The 19,557-nt window shown below is 43.3% G+C and overlaps 1 protein-coding gene across 4 annotated transcripts in view; it reads left to right on the forward strand.

Moving 5' to 3' along the window:
- The first annotated feature begins 13,139 nt into the window (after nt 1-13,139).
- DCBLD1 (discoidin, CUB and LCCL domain containing 1) overlaps nt 13,140-19,557 on the forward strand; it is a 29,804-nt gene continuing 23,386 nt past the window's right edge. For all 4 annotated transcript variants that reach the window (XM_033143672.1, XM_033143674.1, XM_033143675.1 and 1 more), the window contains exon 1: nt 13,140-13,249. In XM_033143672.1, coding sequence (XP_032999563.1) covers nt 13,144-13,249 — 106 coding nt within the window. In that variant the 5' untranslated portion in view covers nt 13,140-13,143. The remainder of the gene's footprint in view (nt 13,250-19,557) is intronic.

The raw sequence follows: 19,557 nt of genomic DNA on the forward strand, positions 1-19,557 counted from the left end.
AACTTCATTAGTTAATCTGAAGATGGTAAAAATATAGGACAACCCGGATGGTAAATGGTCTGAAAACTATGACTGCAAGCATACCATATATTTAAAGTACGTAACTTCCCCCCAATAATCCTGGAAACTGTAGTTTGTTAAGGGTGCTGGGAATTGTAGCTCTGCTCCCAGGATTCTTTGAGGGAAGCCACAAACTTTAAATGTATGCAGCCACAGTTTGAAAAAACTATGTATGTTTAGCTTGGAGAAGAGGTGATTAAGGAGAGACATGAAGGCTGTCTTCAAATATCATTATTATTAGTAGTAGTAGTAGTAGTATTTATTTCAATTTAATATCAGAAGGCTGTCGTGCATAAAACAGCACAGACTTGCTCTTTGCTGTCTCAATGGGTGGAAATTTCAGTGAAGCATATTTGGGCTAAATATTGAGAGAAACTTCCTAATGACAACAGCATTGGGCATGTTTTGGGCAGGGTAGGTTCTCCTTCACTGGAGGTGTTTGAGCTGGGTGGTCATCTGAAACGGATGCTATAGTTGCATCTTGTGTTGTAGATCCTGCACTGAGCACAGGGTTGGCCTAGATCTGGGATGGGGGACCTTTGGCCCTCCAGATGTCTTAGAGTTCGACTCCCATCAGCCCTAGCCAGCATGGCCAAGGGCCAGGGATGATGGGCATTGTAGTCCAACAACTTCTGGAGGACCACAGGTTCCCCATCTCAGGACTAGATGACTTCCAACATTCCTTGGTTCAAGGTTCTATAACTCTAGTGTTTCACCTATTTTTTATATTTGTAGCCTGATAATCTACCTACTAGACAGCAACATTTTTTCTAGCTGCTATTTCCCTAAAATTTTACCATATTGGAGCAGGAAGGGATGATGTAAGAACGCTTGCTTATAGTTCTTGAGTCTTTGAAACGGGAGCAAGGCAGTGTGACTTTATTCAAGCTATATGCCCTTGATCGATATTGTTGTGGTCGTACTTTTCTCTAAGGCAACCTTCTCTGGTGCTCCACAGATGTTTGAACTGCAACTCCTATCATCCCTGACTATTGACTCTGCTATTTGGGGCTGATGGAAGATGGAATCTGAAGGTCATCAGGCTGGGGAAGGTACCGGTAGATGTAAACAGTAGGAATTTAAACAAATTTTCCTATTCTGGGACAATAAGGCTTTCAGAATCTGTTGTAACAAGAGTTGGTTAGGCATTTTGGGGTGTTGACTGATGGCTATGGAACTGCACTGACCATGTGTTTGCTTATATACCTCCAATAACACTTCCTCAATCTGTACATATGGAAATTAATATGCTACTGAGGGAAATGGAAGCTCTGGCAAAATGCTCTGTGTTGCCCAGAAACTTGCACAATCTAACACCAACCTAATGTGTGCCAATAGAAGATATTGTTGTGCCTAGTCTGGGGACAATACAGCAGTCAACATTTAGTCAACGTTCTTAAATGTGTCGTTTTCTTCTGCTAAAACAGTGTGCTATCCACAGTTAATTTAACGAATCATTAGCATTATTTATTTGAATTCCCCTTTTCCAGAATAATTCACCACTATGTAGGACACAAAAAGCAGTCATAATTAAGGTTTAAAGCACTCTGGAATTCATGCTTTTGAATGTTCTGGTGAAACTCTGATTCTATTGGATTTTGAAGACTCCATTTGCCAAATACAGGTTTATATTTCCTTCTGCGCTGTGCCATCTTCTTCACTATACAAACAGGAAGCAGCAGTATCAGTTCCCAACCAGATTCCCAAACCCTACTGTAATATTATAGATTTCTTCTTTCCAAAAATAAGGGTGATCAAATGTGTTGACCAATGGTATAGAAACAATAATATATTAGTATCTCCTAGAAAGCTAGTGACATTTAAAAAATGGATGTTTTCATTACTATTATAGCTAGGATTTGTATACATTCTCTTCATTATGCAAGAAGGTCCCGTCTCTATCATTTTTAGCATTAAATTTTAAGCAGAATTTCTCACTGTCTCACAACGACTAGCTTTCCTAGGAAAATATTTTTTAGTCTTCTGTGGATGAGCTGGTGTCAGCCACCTACTTAAGCTATCTATGGAATGAGGGTGACACACTGTGGTCAGAAGAAAGCATGACTTCACTTTCGTTCTGAAGGCAAATCTTTAAAAATGTTGTATAAACACTGGCCTGTGAGTGCTCAAATTGGAAAACAGACTTTACCAAAGGTGTCACAGATGCTCAAACTCAGGACGAAAGGGAGAAACATGCTAAGAGGAAGGCATGCTTGGCAAACCCTCACCATGATTAACTCCAGCCTGGAAACCTATTTCCCCACTGTGGAAGAACGTGTGGATCCAGAATTGGCCTTCACAGTCACAGTCTCACTGTTAAGACCGTGTTCATGGAAGACAATCTTACTCGGCTGCGAGTGATCACCAAAGAAGGTGGTTTTGTTCATATTCCATCCCTACGGATGGCTAACATAAGTCAATGTGAGTTTTTGAACTGAATTCAGTGGCCTCAAATAGGTTGTCCTAAATTGATACAAATGGGCAGAATCCACCAGGAACCTCTACCACGCATGCGCCACAGTATGGATAGCAGGAATGAGCACAAATGGTGAATGATGTATGTTAGTGACTAATTTCTAAAATGCATTGACAATTGCCTAAACCAGAATTTTCCTCTATGCAGTGCCTAGCTGAATGAGGGATTTGTTGAGGAGAAAGTTTGGTTTTGCAGCTGAAAGGCTGTGAGCTCCCTTCCCCCAATGCAACCTGCTACCCAGGGATGAGAAAATCTGTGGCCCTCCAGATGTGGTTGGACGACAGCTTTAATCTCCCCCAACCATTGTCCATACTGACTGGGGCTGATGGGAGTTGTCCAACAACATTTGAAGGGCCATAGACTCCCCAACCAACAGCCTATTACCTTCCTCCTTTCACCTAAACCTCTTGCTTTTTAAGGGTATCTCTCCTGCCCATGTGAGCAAAATGGTTCATGAGGCAAAGGTAGAAAGACGGACATACAGACTTGCAGTGGTGTGGGACATTATTATAGAAAATTTTGTCTGCAGTGCCATCTCATTGCCACGTTCTTGGTTTTATTGCCTTGAGTCTTGTCAGGGAAAAAGGCGAGGAATGAATGAATGAATGAAACAACTAGACCCATCAGAGACTTTCAGTTTATGGGAATTTTTTTTTCCTTACAAAGATATCTGCCAGACCCTTAAGTAACAATACAGTAGTACAAATTAACTAGCTCAAAGGTTTTCCAAAACTTTGCTACAGACACCCTTGCTGCTGTCACAAGGTGAGAAAGGAGTTCCTTACTTTTACGGTCTTTATCAGCTTCAGAGGATCAATTTTCTCCCCTTGTCCTCTGCTCAACTAATGTTCCTCAACCCTCTCTGGAGCCACTTCCCCCCACTCCCCTTGCAACATGCTCCTGCACCTGCAGGCTGTCAACCTCCACTTCTGAGCAATCCCTTGGTGACACATTAAGGCAGAGAGGAAAAATGTGTAGTATTCATACTCAGGGGTCACCAAGTAATTTAACACCCTTCCTTCCACGGGTCACAAAAATAGACAGACAGATTTTTTCCATAATATGACACATATTAATCTCTCTGAGGATGATGTACAGCCAGTAGTCTGCAATGAAACCCTACATCATAAGATGCGACATAAATTTAGCCTCTTGAAATGCTCTTGGGACTTATTATGGCATCTCCCATGGCAGTGCTCCTCAGCAAAGACCTTAACCACATTGCATGCTCTGCAATAAACCACTCACCTCACAATAACCAAGGGTGCTTCCAGACATGGGCGATTTAGCAGCACCAAATTGTGGCTTTTCTTCTTGAAGCTGGAAGTGGAACTCAGCTTCCAGATTTCTGGAATGGAAATAGTATTCTCCAGCCAAACGGGCAGTCCCCTTTTCCTCAGCTCCAATTGCTGAACAGGGGCAATTTCTATTGGGAATCAATGAATATGTGAATATCCATTCACTGCTTTGTTTGATTCCTCCACTGTAGTTTTAGGAGGTAGGAAAGGAAAGAAGTAGAAATAAAGGGAAGGGTTAAAGTTAAAGAGTTGATTGCTAATGCTAGAAGGCAGACATGGACCACAAAGAAGGCAATGTCTAGAGCAACCTATATATGGCATAACTGGCCAAATCACTTACAAAGCTTGATGGGCTACCTGAGGAAATTGGATCCTTTCTCTGGTCCTCTTCATCTTAAGAATTCTCATTTTTAAAGTCTGTGCTTTAAGTGCATTTTTATGTTTCATAAAATTTTGATTGTTTGATTGTTCCATGCTGTATTTTAATGGTTGTATTTATTTTATACTATTTATACTGTATTTTAATGGGTCTAACAGATAAATTGGCTTATACCAAGTCAGACCATTGGTTCATACTTTGCATTGCAAGAAATGGCTGACTAGGGATCAGCTGTGTTGTCTGCACGGCTGGTGGGAATGCCTGAGATGGGTTTGTATGTGGCAGATTGCTAAAGATATATTTGGGAGAGATTGCCATATGGGAACCGCTTCTATCTTGGTTATTTTGTTTAGTTGCTAATGGTGCCGTTTTGTATTTGGTTTTATGTTTAACAGAATATTTTACTTTTTTCATGTTGCCTTAAATGTGTATTTTGTATTTGACCCCTTCATCTGTCATGTTTTATTTCGTGTTGTTCTGGTAGGTTGTGATCCACTCTGAGATTTTAAGATTTTTGGAGTCTTACCTATTTCCACCTGGACATTCCAGGAACTGAAAATGGGTTCTGTGTTGTACTACTGACCTATCTTCCTGACTTAATAAATAAAAGTGAACCCTCACACTTCTATCCCACCTGGCCCTGGCTTCATAGCATCATACTATGACCTGCTGAGTTAGCCAGCTCCACTAGCTCCATCCTCCATCAATATCTGTGAGGTTCAAAACCACACCTCTGTAATCATGAAACTTGCTGTGGTTGACATCCTGAGGCCTACATACTTAACTTACACCAGGCAACTAAAAAATCTGCAGTCGGAAACATCTGAAATTGGATAAGACATAGATGATAAAGCATTTTCCTTTTTTTAAAAAAGTGCTATACAAACATAATCAATAATTCTAACAGCAGCCTCAGTGGGCTGTATGGATCCATCTTTTTCTTATAGGTCCTGCAATTTTATTGATTTATTTTAGGGTCCTTGTACAAGACCACCCAGCTCACAGAGGGTCAAGATAAAAGTTTCAGCTGTCTTTTGTAACAAGGAGCTGTTAGGTAATTATTAACCTTTGAGTGACTATCAGCCCAAATGTTACTTTGGGGGTGATTATTTTTTCTTTGTTGTTTCATATGGGACTACCTGGCTTCATTGCTACAGACACACCTCTTGGTACTAGGTACCCTTTCAAGCTGTCTCGTGCAGTCTTAGCTAAAGATGCAGCACTAACCCCATTTACCTGGGAGTAAGCCCCACTGAAATTCAGGAGGACTTATTTCTGAGCAGACATGGTTAGGACTTCAGCCTTAATCACGGGGAGTCAGCAATCTCTACCTTGGGAGCATAATATATTTCTTTATACATATGAGCCCTTCTTTTTTTCCAGTGGACAGACTGAATTGTGGCATGCCCTTTCTTACCTACTTGTCTTATTCCCATCTTCTTCAAATCAACAAACTCTCTGGGGGTGAGCATGAGACAAACACACAGTCACTCAGCAGTCTCTCATACACCGTATGTGGGGGGCTAAACTCAGCAAGCTTCATGCTCATGTTTGAGATACGCAGTTCAGCCATACACACTAAATGAAAATGATGGTGCTGACTTTTACACAAAACATTCTGACAGCCAGTCCAAGATTCTGTCTTTTGCACAATACATGAAATCTGGCAACGGGGCCCAAAGGTTGTTTGTTTGTTTGTTTATTTAAAAAACTTGTTCTGATAGGCTAGCAACCTGCTTTCCACTTTTCATCACGCTCTCCACTAGGTGGCGCTGTGATATGCTGCATGTTAAATTTTGGGAATTGTAAACATTGTACAAATGCTGGATACTTTTTGGTCCTTTCTTTTATTGAAGGCCAGGCATGCATAAAGAAAACATTCCCTGGACTCAGTGAAGTAAAAAGGGTAGCCATAAATCAACTTTGTGCCAGGTACTAGTGGGAGTGTGCAGCCACTTATTGCTTAATCTAGGTCTGCATTCATGAATTTCTGAACTCCTCACCTGGGCTGATACATATTGGAATGTTTCTATTTAAATACAAATTATATGATGCAGCAGAACCCTGAACCATTTTTCCTGCAAGTGTGCAAATATAACGATTGAACTCCCTCTCAGACAGGTGAAGAACATTAAAATAATAGAACTGGAGAGCTGAAAGGGTCATCTTAGTCCAATTGCCTGCAATGCAGGAATCTGACCTGCTACCTGGCTGCTTTGTCATATGCTGCTGAGTACATTCTAGGCTTGGGACTGTCTGGCTCTTGTCTTTGTGAAACCCAAAGAGGTCCAGAGAATAACATGGATTTCCTCTGGGCTCAGGATTGGGGAGACTACAAGGATGGCAGCAGTAGAGCACATATTACGCAGAAGGTCATGGTGTGTGTGTGCTGAGTCAGCATGGTTTGTCTGAATGCAGGTGCAGTGCCAGCTATAATAAGAGCTTGCTGCGCCACCTTTGTTTTGGCTCAACTAGCATGCCATTACAGTGGTACCTCGGGTTACATACGCTGCAGGTTACATACTCTGCTAACCCACAAATAACGCTTCAGGTTAAGAATTTTGCTTCAGGATAAGAACAGAAATTGTGCTCTGGCGGCGCGGCGGCAGCAGGAGGTCCCATTAGCTAAAGTGGTGCTTCAGGTTAAGAACAGTTTCAGGTTAAGAACAGACCTCCGGAACTAATTAAGTTATTAACCCGAGGTACCACTGTACTGTACAAACCACTGCTATGGACAAATGAAATGAAATGAAACACCTACAGAAACAACTAAACACAGAAACACCTACACACAGAAACACCTACACACATTTCTAAACTGTTAAGTACCAGGTCAGCATGCCTCTGAATATCAGGTGCTAGGAAACAGCCCACTTATCGTGTCCTTACTGTAGGTGTTTCATTTCACTGCACTCAGGTCCTGCTTGTCGGTGTCCCGTAGGCATTGCTCTGAGAAGAGGATACTGGACTAGACGGACCCCTGGACCGAACCAGCAGGGCTCTCCTTGTGTTATTATGTCTGTTTGTTTTCAGTGGGTTGCAGATGCTCAGTGGTATATTGTTCTATTACGCACCCCAGGGTTGAGAAGACATTAGATCCTGTTGTAAAGGAACAACAAAATCATTTCCTTGCAACCTTCCCTGTGAAATGTGAGGCAAGATATTAAAAGAAGAAGCACCTCTTAAAAGCACTAAAGTGGGTGTAGTTATGTTTTAAATAAGTACTCAATATTATATAATTGCCTTTTCAAAGAAAGATTTTGCTGAAATGGATTGAGAAAAAACCTAACCAAACCACAGGACCTTTAACCACATTTTATATATCCATGTAAACTGTGGTGTTTTTTTTAATCACTCTTCACAATTCGCTTCTAAAGCTGGATAATTGTTTTTAACACACCACCTGAATATGTGAGTAGCATTTTTGTTTACAAAACAAATCCCCCGAAACTTGCATTTATACCTGAGCCATTAAGTGTTTACATCAGTCCAAGAAAGAATACCTAGAAAATGTAGCCTGACATTTGGTGATGGCAGACTTTGCTCTCTATACAACTGTCTAGAAAGGCTCAGCAGGCCAACTCACTGTTAGAATTTGTGGGCAGAGTGGTTTGTTTTGCTTTCCCAGGCATTTTAAAACTTAAACTGATGCTGATGCCTCCTGCAGTTTAGGAGTGATTGGATGTTGTTGTTTTAGTGTTTAGGGGTTTTGTTTGTTTGCTTAGCTCTGATGAATTGGATGTCACCTTGGGAGCTTTTTAAGGTAGAATGGATGATTCATAAATTTTATAAACAAATATTTGCTGTCCAAGTCATTGTGGGATGCCTTCTGCTGGCTAGGCTGGGAAAACCTTTAGGCTTGCTGACACAGCTACTTTGACCCAGTTGGACTTGGCAGTGGACAGACGTAAGGCTGTGGGAACCTGTCAGGATTTGCACACCCCTTGTTCCCTATTAAGAAACTTTGGAGAATGATAGCCTCCATTCATGAGGGTGCCTGTTACTGAATGTTGAACATGCCCCTAGCAAACTGCTTGCAGTTTGAGACACTGGAGGTTCCCTGCCCCAGGCTTGATGTCCTTTGCTCACTTAGCCCTGCCTGGTTAAGGTCGCTTTAGGACTGGATCTCTTCATGGCAAGCAACATTTTAAATGAACCCATTTCAGAGCAAAGTTGACAGACAGCACATGGGATTGCTTTGGAAATGAATAGCAACCCCCCCACACACACACAAAACCACAATCGGGGGGGGGGGGTGTTGAAAGCTTTGCCAGTGTTTCCTAAGGATCATGCAACTCACTGCAGCAATGCTTCAGTTCCAAAAGTTCACACTGCAATAAATCACATCCTACTGTGCCACAGACTATTGTTGTTGTTGTCTTTGCTTAAAAAGATCAAGGAGGCTACTCCTTTGGAATCATTAACGTAGACTGATTTAATGGCCCAGTTTACCTGTAACATTAAATCAAAACATGACTTACTTAGCATGAAGAAGCAAACATATAAGCTCCTGGAGAGATCACGGCTGTTTTGCTCTTTTTGTTGCTGTGCTGCACTGAGCTAAACCAGGGTTTGGTTTAGCATGTTGTTCATACCTGGGTTTGTGATTTAGGTCTCTCCAGACAGACAATGAACAGAAACCATAGGTTTTGGCAATGGTTCACAGCTAATGGTTATCTGAAAGGGCTAAACCAAGCAAAGTCAAATCATGGCTTAGCTCAGCACAGCACAACAGGAAAATGGCTGTGGAGGAGCAAAGTGGCCATTGACCACAACCTCCTTCCCATGTTTGCTCATTCACATGAAGCCATGGTTTGAGTTAGTGTTACATGGCAATGAGGGGAGTGATATACATGCAGACCAACTGTATTTTTCCTGTCGTGCATTGTGACTGGATTGGAATGAGAGAGAGAGAGAGAATCCACAGAAATTTTTGTGACTGCTAGAGAAAGCACTGTTATGAACACAGGGATGGCTACAGGCTTTCTTCTTGTTCACACTGAGATTTCACTATGTGATCTTCTATGGCAGAAGATGAGTTGGCTTGGCAAACTGACCCTTAAATACTTAGAGAATTCATGTGAAGAAAGTAAACAAAATCCCTTGTGACTGCAAATCTCAAACTTAGTCTCTCTCTCTCACCCCCCACCCCATGCCCCATGCCCCACGCCCCGCCCCACCCCTCTGTCTTGCTTTGGTCTTGATAGACTCTTCCCGTTTGCAGGAACCATTCATTTAACATTGTTTTGTGTATACAGGGAGAAAAATGAACACAAAAACCCCCAACAATTTTGGCTCAAGACTGATACGTACCTCTGCAGATTACAGAAGTGCTTGTGAAAACAAGGCTGTTAAAGCTGGAACAGACTGGAAAGACAGTCACGCATGAGATACTAAACTGGTCATGAGACAGGGATTTGTTCTCACTGATGTAGAATAATAACCAAATAAAATGGTGTGTTAAGTGATGGCCAGCCATTTATTTCAGCACAGGGAAGTTCACACTGGAAACAATTGACAATGGTATGAACACTTTATACTACCAAGGGAATAATGAACATTTTGTTTATTTATTTACAACTAGTAGACTCAAAGCTGTCATTGCTCAGGAATTCTATGAAACAACAACAAAAACAACTAGTGCACATTTGGAAATCAGTGGTTAAAATCAGTGCAGTTATGAAAATTTCAGTCCATCATCTTGACTCAAAATGGCTTCCAACCGTATTCAAACATCAGTGAAAACCTACTCCTTGATTTCAGGAAACATCATGCATTATTAGGTTACAAAATCTTAAGAGGCGTCCAAACACATAGTGAACAAACAACTTTGCAAAATATAAAGCAGATACTTAACATCCTGCTTTATAGTCCTGAGATGCTCTCAAAGAAGCTTCCAAAAGATTCTCAAGATCACATTCAAACCTGGTACAGGAACCAAAACCACACGGTGTACATTAGGGACCAGGATTATTCAGGCAGCATTTCCTGCCCTCTTCCTTGTCCTTCCCTGATGTCAGTCCAGGCAGCAGTTCCCACCAAAATCCTGAGTCAAGGGAGTATTCTTGAGCAGCTGCATCTTGCTCTGCTCATGATGGAATGGAAACATACTTCCCTACTCGTTAGTAAGCAGCAGATCCTCTGAAGCGCAGGGGTGGGGAACCAATGGCCCTCCAGATGTTGTTGGACTCCATCTTTCATCAGCCTCAACTATCATGGCTGATGGTCAGGGATAACAGGGGCTGTAGTCCAGCAACATCTGGAAGGCCACAGGTTCCCCACCCGCTCCTGCTCTGAGGCAAGGAAGGGGGGCTGAGCAGCTGGATCTCATTCAGCACATGGTGGAACAATGTGGCTCATGAAACAAACTGATGTGCTGTTGCCCTGTATTACAACAGCAAGCAACCAAAAAATTAAACCCTGCATCCAAATCAAATATGGATAAATCTTTTCAATTTGTATATATGGCTTCAAAAACTCCTCAGTTCAAGCAGTTGGAGCTTCGAAGGACAGTTGCTACAGGTTTGGTCCAGAGTACTGATGATTTACAGATGAATCCTAAGTGTGTATGTGTGTGAGATCTCTGACACAGCCACTGCTAAACCATGGTAACGCGTAAGTGGAAACATGACAGACAGAATTTATTGGTTCCCAACAGAACTTTGTAATTTTTTAATCCTGCTCTCCCCAACACACACACACACACACATTGGGCTTTGGATACAAGGCTGCTTCTTACCTGCTGCTGAATGCTCCGTTTTGGGTCTGCCACCAGCACAAACATTGCAGGTGGTAGATCTAAGCCCAGCTCTGTGCACATCCCACGGCACATCCACATCACAGTGGATGCATGCCACTGTGGAGCACCTTTTTGCAAGCAGAGGGGCACTTCTACCTCCTCCAGCCAGTGGATCTGCAGGTCAGGACTGCACACTTATGACATTTTAGTACGTAATCCATTTCTTTACAAATATACTAGATAAGCAAGAAAGAACCTGGACATGGAACTGCTAGTTTGCAAAGCAAATAAATTCCTCAAAAAGCAAATCTGCACTCACACTTGGAAACTCCCAACGCTGTTTCTTGTTAGCCAGCTGCACAAACTCTGGCCTGATGTGCAGAAACAGCAGGGGAGGTGGCAAATTAATTATCATGGCATTTGGATGCTGCCCTGTAGCATAGAAGTTTTCTGGAAAGTTTGTGTTAAATAAGAAAGCAACTGGAACACAAAGAAGACACACAACCCAAAGCAACATAAATACAACCAAACAAAACCTCACCACATGCACAGATTTAAAAACTGAGCGGTCCACACTACTTCCAGTTGTTTAAAAGGCCTGGATGAAGAGAAAATATCACAAAGACGGTGTCAGGTGAACCTTCCTTGGAAGGAAGGTTGCCATTGCTGAAAGTGGCCACTGCTGAAAAGGCCTTATCCCTGGTGTTTACCCACCTCACTTCATTCCTTAAAGGTCTCCAAAGAGCATCTTAAGGTTGGACTAGGTACATAGGATAGAAGGCAGTATTTCAGATGACCTGGTCACAAGCTATTCAGGGCATTAAGAACATAAGAAGAGCCCTGCTGGATCAGGTCAGTGACCCATCTAGTCCCACATCCTATTCTCAGTGGCCTACCAGATACCTGTGGGGTGCCCAGAAGCACTTTCTCCAGCTTTAAGGCACTTTAAGTTGGACCCAGAAAAGCACTGGGTGCCACTGCAGTTGTCTAAGCACAGGGATAATCTGGTCAAACTGCCTTGTTCTCAATTGACAGCAGTTTCCATGCCATTTTAAAAAATATGTAGCACATTGCAGTAATCGAAACAAGCGCATGGGTAATGAAGATTGACTGCAAGTTGCCTGGAGGCTGCCCCAGTTTAAGCGACTTACCAATTATAAATTACTGTTAATAACAACGATGGTGGACAAGCGATATTCCTCCAAGTTAATGTATACACAATATGTGACTTCAAGGTCATATGACCAACCCACATGAAAACACTCCCTGCATTTAGAAATGAAGAGTGGATATCACAGAGTTCTAGCAGGCTCCCCTGCTAGTTTTCTGGGTGCTGCAATTTATTTTTTGAGGGCGAGTGTGTGTTCAGTGATGCCATCAGGGCAAGGCTTTGGGACAGAAATTAGGCAAAACGAGAAGGAGAGTCCCCAAACCCAGGAGTCCTGGCATAGTGCAATAAAGTGAAGAAATACACTTTAGAAAAGGAGGAAGAACAAGAAGAGTTTGGATTTGATATCCCGCTTTATCACTATCCGAAGGAGTCTCAAAGCGGCTAATATTCTCGTTTCCCTTCCTACCCCAAAACAAACACTCTGTAAGTGGGGCTGAGAGACTTGGAAGAAGTGTGACTAGCCCAAGGTGGAGGAGCAGAGAGGTGAACCCGGTTCACCAGATTAGGAGTCTACTGCTCTTAACCACTACACCACACTGGCTTTATGCACACTAGAAGACAGGAGTTGCACCTGGGTACAGACAGAGTGCCATTCCCTCATGTCCAGTTGAGGGAAGAGGAGGGCTTCGGCGGGGTAAATCCCTGCAGGCTTTCAGGCAAGCTCGAACCGAACACCTCCAGGCGAGCCATCGCTGGAAAAGGAGCCGCCTTCTTCGGCGCACGAGGGGAGGGCCGGGCCTGTTGGGGGCCGCCCCTCCGCCGCGCCGTCCAATGGGAAGAGCCGCGCTCGCCTTCCTCGCTTCCTTTCTCCCGCGGGAGGCGGCCGGGCGCTGGGCTGACGGGGAGCCTCTTCTCCGGCGGCGCCGCAGTCGTCGAGGGGGCGTCCCGAGGAGCAGGCAGGCAGGCGAACAGGAGAGGGCCGCTCTTGCCCGCCGCCACTGGGCACGGACGCCGCGGGCGTTTCAAAGCGGCGGGAAAAGGGCGAAGAGCAGCGGCGGCTGGGCAGGCAGCCGCGGGGCCATGGGTCGCTGCAGGCGGCGGCTTCTGCTGCCGGGAGCTCCGGCGCTCGCCCTCTTCCTCCTGCTGCTGCCCGTTTGGCTGCTCGGGAGCTCCGCGGAGAATCTCGGTGAGTCGGGGCCGCCGGGGCCATTTTTGGACGTTTCCTCTGAACTGGGAAAGTTAAGTGCCTAGCGCGGAAGGATTGTGTGTCAGAGTGACTCTGTGTGTGTGTGTGTGTGTGTGTGTGTGAGTGAGTGAGAGAGAGAGAGAGAGAGAGAGAGAGATTCTCTGTGTATAGAATGACTGAATGCGACAGCGCTGGAAAAACTCGTGGTTAGCGCTCTGGAAAAGATACCAGATGTTCTTTGCCTCCAAGGGATCAGATTCCTGGAGATTTAAAACAGCCTTTGAGGTTTCCTCCTTCATCATCTTTTAATAATAATAATAATAATAATAATAATAATAATAATAGTTCATATTGTGGGGGAGCGGGTGTTTTTCTCGCCTTTCCAATAAGTAGTTAGTGGCTGAAGTCAACTTGTGTTTATTAAATGGTTGAAAATGCAGGACTTAAAGGCTAGAAGGTATTTGGGATGAATTGGCACATAACAGGACCAAGGTATGATTTGCGGTGCTACTCTTGTCAGGGCCGCCAGCAGATGTTGTTGAAGTCCAGACTCCATCACCTGTGACCATTGGCCAAACTGGCTGGGGGCTCATGGAGTTGCAGTCCCAAGAACATCTGGCACACCAGCTAACCTTGTGCTAGATATATATTCTACTTTACCCCAATGTCCATGTGGAAGAGCCGTAGCTTAGCAGCAGAGCACATTCATTGCATACAAAAGGTCCCAGGTTCAGTCCCAGGAATCTCTAGGTGGGGGGGGGGAGGAGAAACTGCCTTGAAACCTAGGAGAACTGCTGCCAGTCAGTGTAGACATTACAGATCTGGATGGATCAATGGCCTGACTTGGCTTCCCAGTGTTGTTTGTCGCAACAAAGCTTTGAAGGAGATGGAGTTTATTCGCAGATGGAGAACTGGGGTTGATGGTCAGCACTTGTCCTGCAGTGCTCAAATCAAATGTCAAGACTGCCCCATTCACTTCCATGAATAGATTCCTCCTTTGTACACATATGGCTGCCTTCTTTTTTGAAGGGAATGAAGAAGCCTGACACATGGTGTGTGTGCAGAGATGTAGATCGCGGGAGGCAGTAAAAGGCTGACGGGAAATTACTGGTAATAAGGCCAGAGAATGCACACTTAATGGGACAGAAATGCAACGTTACTCACATTTAATATAAGATAATTTTCCACATTTTGACAGTTGGCTAATTCACTTGCTGCTAAATAGCTTGGCATCTTGCTGGGAAGCTGAGCTTCATCAAAAGCTTTCTGAAAATCCTATCTTGAGCATTAAATAGTGTGATGAGAAGTGTGAAATTGAATGTTTGCTTTTTAAATATAATACGTTACTTTGATTTTTGTGCTTTCCATTTCATCGCTGCAGTTCTGCCTGTAAAACCTGTTTAGTTTGGCTATGCATTCCACAGGGGCAAAACTATGCTTTCTTTCAAATACTCAGTTTGGCACCCCCCCCCCCACAAACATATTTGTGTACATACACACAGGCTGGGAGCCTCAATGGCACCTCTCTGGAGGCTTCATCCAGGGCAAAAAGCCTGGCTCGCCCTGCCCCCCCCCCCCATAGCTAAAGCTCTGCATTCTCTAAGGAATCTGAAGTAGACAACCTTTAAATCATGCAATGGAAGATCACATATACAATGTTCTCTGTTCTTAGATGCTTTGTTTGTGGGTTTGTGGTTTCAAAACTAGTTTTCCTTCGCTGGAATCCTATGCACGTTTAATTGGAATTAAGTCATGCAGTGTGTTCATAGAGGTTTACTCCCAGGGTTCACCCCTGGTTTGTTATCCTTTTATGTTTGGTATTCCATGCAATCTTATTTCAATAGCTATGTGTGTGCACTTCTTAGGTGAACTTTGCTTTCTGTGACTCTTTGTTCATGTAGGTATTTCCACTGCTGAAACCTAGGGCTGTCAATAATAACTTGGGAAAAGGCGATGGATGAATGTAGGCTGCCAGGCGCAAGAGTTTTATCTAAGGGATGCTGTGGAGGTGCATTGATTTTTCTGGCTGAAACAGCTGAGGTAGAAAGGAATCTCCATTGCGTGCTGTGGAACTGTGACATCTGGCAGTTCTAGAGGAAGGACGGTCTAAATATTCTAATTAAAAAGAGATGTTTTAACTACACACAAGGGCTTTCCTTAAGGGTATAGAATTGCCAAATAATTTTTGTTATGCCAGTTAAAAATAGAGGGGTTTTTCCTCTCCTTTTGGTCTTTGATCTCTCTCCCCCCTCCCCCAACCTTTGTTTTGTCTGTGCCAGTAGAACAATGAATTATGCTGTCTTAGCTGATTTTAGTGCTTTATATAGTTTGACCCGGTTAATCCATGCCTAGTTTAGCCATGTGTCTAAGTAGCAGCAAGATTATAACAGTAACCCATATTTTAAAGTCGATGCATGTGGATTGGTTTTTTGAAAAAAAATCTTTTGATTTTTAATTTAGAATAGAAACACAAATTATGAAGTGCAGCTTTACTACAAAGCATAGTTGCTGCTATGTAGTGCAATGGCTAAGAACCAGTGCCAGAAGTCCCCCGTTTAAACCTCAGTTCTGCCATGAACATGCTAGTTGGTCTTAGGCCAGCTCTTACCCCTCTTTGTGGCAGCCCCAACAGCAGCAGCAGCATGCAAGTAGGAGAGGACTCAGCTGGTAGAGCATGAGACCCTTGATCTCAGGGTCATGGGTTCCAGCCCCCACGTTGGGCAAAAGATTCCTGCATTGCAGGGGGTTGACTCTCAGGGATCCCTCCAACTTTACAGTCCTAAGCCCTAAGCAAAGAAACTGATGGTGGTAGATAATAATATTGGCCTGCCTTAAAAGATTGTAAAATGAGAGAATGTGAAATCCTTCAAACAGTCAAAGTACTATATAAATATTATGACATTAATCTTCTGCAAAAGTTTTTCTAATGCCTGGCTTGGTCTTGGGTATGTCAGAGGATAGCCATGGCCAGCAAAAGATTTAGTGTTAACCTTTGTAGGTATTGATATTATCTGCTGTGATGTCACTTGAACAACAGTGAATAATGAGAGTTGCGGTTATTCATTAGCTTGTTAAACAGGCCATAGCTGAATGAAATCGATACCCAGGGATCTCCATAAGATTTTAACAATTGGAATGCGTATCGGTTTAACTCATTGCTAACATAAACTTTTACTGTAAAATCTTGTTTATGTACCTAACGCATCTGCTTCCAAAACAATTGAAACATAGGAAGCTACCTTATGGGACCATTGCTCCACCTCTGCTGACAGGCAGTGACTCTCCAGGGTTTCAGGCAAGGTTTTTTCTCAGTCCTGCCTGGAGATGCTGAGTGTTGAAGATGGTTGTGGGCTTACTGTACAAGCTTAAACTGTGGTAATTACCATTTCTAGTGCGTGCAAAAGTTACATTCCTGGCAACCTCTGTGCTGCTCCTGTGAGAGAGGTTGATTTCCCCCCAACAGCGTGCTAAACCTGTCTCTAACCTGTTCGGTGGAAAGTTGTTTGCCTTCTCTTTGCCCTCGCTTTCTCTCTTCATGAAGAGACAAGCAGTAGGGTTGGTGCTCTTCTGTGTTCCACTAGCTGAGAGATAAAATGGAGAGGGAGGCACCAACCAAAGGAACAAAAGAAACGAGACACATCCAAGTTGCACAGGAAACAATGCAGTTTATTGAGGCCCCACTGCTGCCTGACGCACGGTGGGGGGGGGGAGTGCAGTTACACACACACACACACACACACACACACAATCTGGAGCTGCTTCCTGAAAATAACTGCTTGGAGACCATTGCACACTTCTCTGAAATAACTTGTAAGGCATCCTAGAGGGAGTTGTTATGCCCCTGGGCTTAAAAGCTGCAGGGCATTCCAACCATGGCAAACTGCTCCATTGGGCCGAGGGAAACAAAAGCAACAGGGAGTTGCTCTTGCATGAGTGCACACTTGTCTCCTGGCAGAGACATACTTTTTGTCAGCTTCTGGGACTGCTGCTGCTGCTAGTAGTATTCCAGTGGCGTTGGTATCTCCCATTTGAAACAGCTTCACATGACCAAGCTCCATGCCTGCAGAAGTAACAAGCTTTAGCATCAAAACTTATTGCTAAACGAAGTTGTCCTGCACAAAATGATGCTCTGTGGGATTTAACTTAGACACATCCACAATCATTTCCTGAAAGAGTAGTGCATTTCCAATGACATAGCGTTGACTGTATTATCTAAGTCCCAATGCAATCTGTGACACGTGTTTTGGGGGAGTTGTGTGAACTGAGGGTGGCAGATACTTCCATATACAGAAAATATAGTGTCAGCAAGGAAAGCTCCTGTAGTAGATTAGTCAGTATGTCTGTGCTTGCATGTTGTATTTCCCAAAGTCCCGTCACAGCAGCAGCATAAAAATGTCTATGGGGTTGTAGAGCCCAAAGAGAAAGGGCAATGGAACAAAGAGTGAGAAGGTGGTGTTGTATGATATTTGCTTGTTTTCTTATTAAAAGAGCAGTGCAGGTGCATAGTACCTCAGTACACTGCACTGCAATTCTGCTTGTTGGCTCCACAAAAGCAAAGGCTTTGGCAAGTTCTTCTTCCCCATCCTCAATCCTAGGTAGAGTTGCTCTAGTTAGTTTGCTGTATCAGACTGGCTATAAATGATCAAAAATGTGTTGGATCCTGGAGCGCTGTAGCAATATTTTAATGCCATATATGGATGGTTCACATACACCCAAAATGTTAGCAAAGAACATGTAACTCCCACGACTGATTGACACCAGTCAATCAGTAATCCTGCTGAATAAGCGTGCTTTCGGGATTCACATGCAAAAGCTTGTTTTACAGCCCTGACCACAATTGCATGTGAACTTTGACTTACATATTGGAGCCGGTTTCTTGCTTGCTGGGGCAGTCCTGGTTTTGCCTGGGTGTGGACAAATATGCAGTGTAGTCAACCACGTATGCAACTGATGCTGGCGACTGCTCACTCCCTTCTGTTGCTAGATAGGGAAGTTCTAGCCATTCAGCTCTGCAGCTGATGGATTTTCATATTAAGCTTGGCTGTGCTAGTGTGCACCTGGCTGGGACAGGACATGTGAAATGGACTAAGGACGTGCAGAGCAGCATTTGTGACTGTTGCTGTCAGGGAGGAAGCCAGCTCCCAACCCAGATGTTTTGGCTTTGTGAAGTATATGTTTCACAGCCCAATCCTGTTTGTGTGTCTACTCAGAAATACGTCCCACTGAATTCAGGTTGTTCTACATAGATTGCAGCCTTGCAGCCTTTGATGTTTAATCACTGCGCTTGTGACTTCTCTCTCCCCCCCCCAAAGCCCATTGAGCCAGATAACAAAGCTTGTGAAATTTATTTCAAAAAAGGAAAGTTCTCCAATGCTTCCATTTATTTACGAACGACTAAATTGTGAAATGTTACAGGTAGGTAGCAGTGTTGGTCTGCCATAGTCAAAACAAAATAAAAAAATAAAAAAAATCATTCCAGTAGCTCCTTGGAGAGTAGCTCATACCAAGAACAAACTTAGTTGGTCTCTAAGGTGCTACTGGAAGGAATTTTTTTTTTCTTTTAAATTGTGAAATGTGAGTTTTTAAGCAGGGGTTTATATGTATCAGTTGCGAAACTTATTAAGTTATTACGGAGACTTTTCGGTCAACCCCAACACTTTGTTGTTCAATGAATTCTGTGGAATTCAGTGCCCCCCCCCAACTCATCTTGCATACATGCAGTACACAAGTTTTTCAGTTTCTCGGGCTTCATGCTTTCAGGGAGCAGCTTCCTCACTGAGTCGTCTCCCGAGAACTTGGGCAAATTGTAAATTCTGAGAGTGTTTGGATGTTTTCTTGCTGTTTTTGTCTTGTTATTCACTGTTTTAATTTGTGCTGCTTTGTTCCCCACTTCATGAGGATTTCCTCATATCCAAAAAAAAGCAGGATATAAATCTATTTTTTTATTATTTAGAAAATGCTTCAAAGTTCACAGTCTGTTTATGCAGAATACTGGCCAGGCCTTTTGCCTTCCTGAGTGAACCAGTGGGCATACTGTCTTTCAGAAAAGTTTATCTTCTGAAGGGAGTTCCCTGTTCTGGACCCAGATCCCTGATCTGGACCCCCCCCCCCCGAGTTCCTGGAATGCAGTTTGAAAACCACTCGCAACTGTATGAGATTTGGGTTATAAACACTGATGTTGGGTGAGCAGGAAGTCACTACAGTAGTTCTGTTGAATTGGAATATCATTGTTGAGTAACAAATGTAACTTTCTATATGGGGAAAAAGAATAAAATATTATTATAAAAAAGCACTAAAGTAGTATTTTG

This window comes from Lacerta agilis, chromosome 3 (assembly GCF_009819535.1).
Source record: "Lacerta agilis isolate rLacAgi1 chromosome 3, rLacAgi1.pri, whole genome shotgun sequence".
In the NCBI taxonomy this organism is placed as follows: domain Eukaryota; kingdom Metazoa; phylum Chordata; class Lepidosauria; order Squamata; family Lacertidae; genus Lacerta; species Lacerta agilis.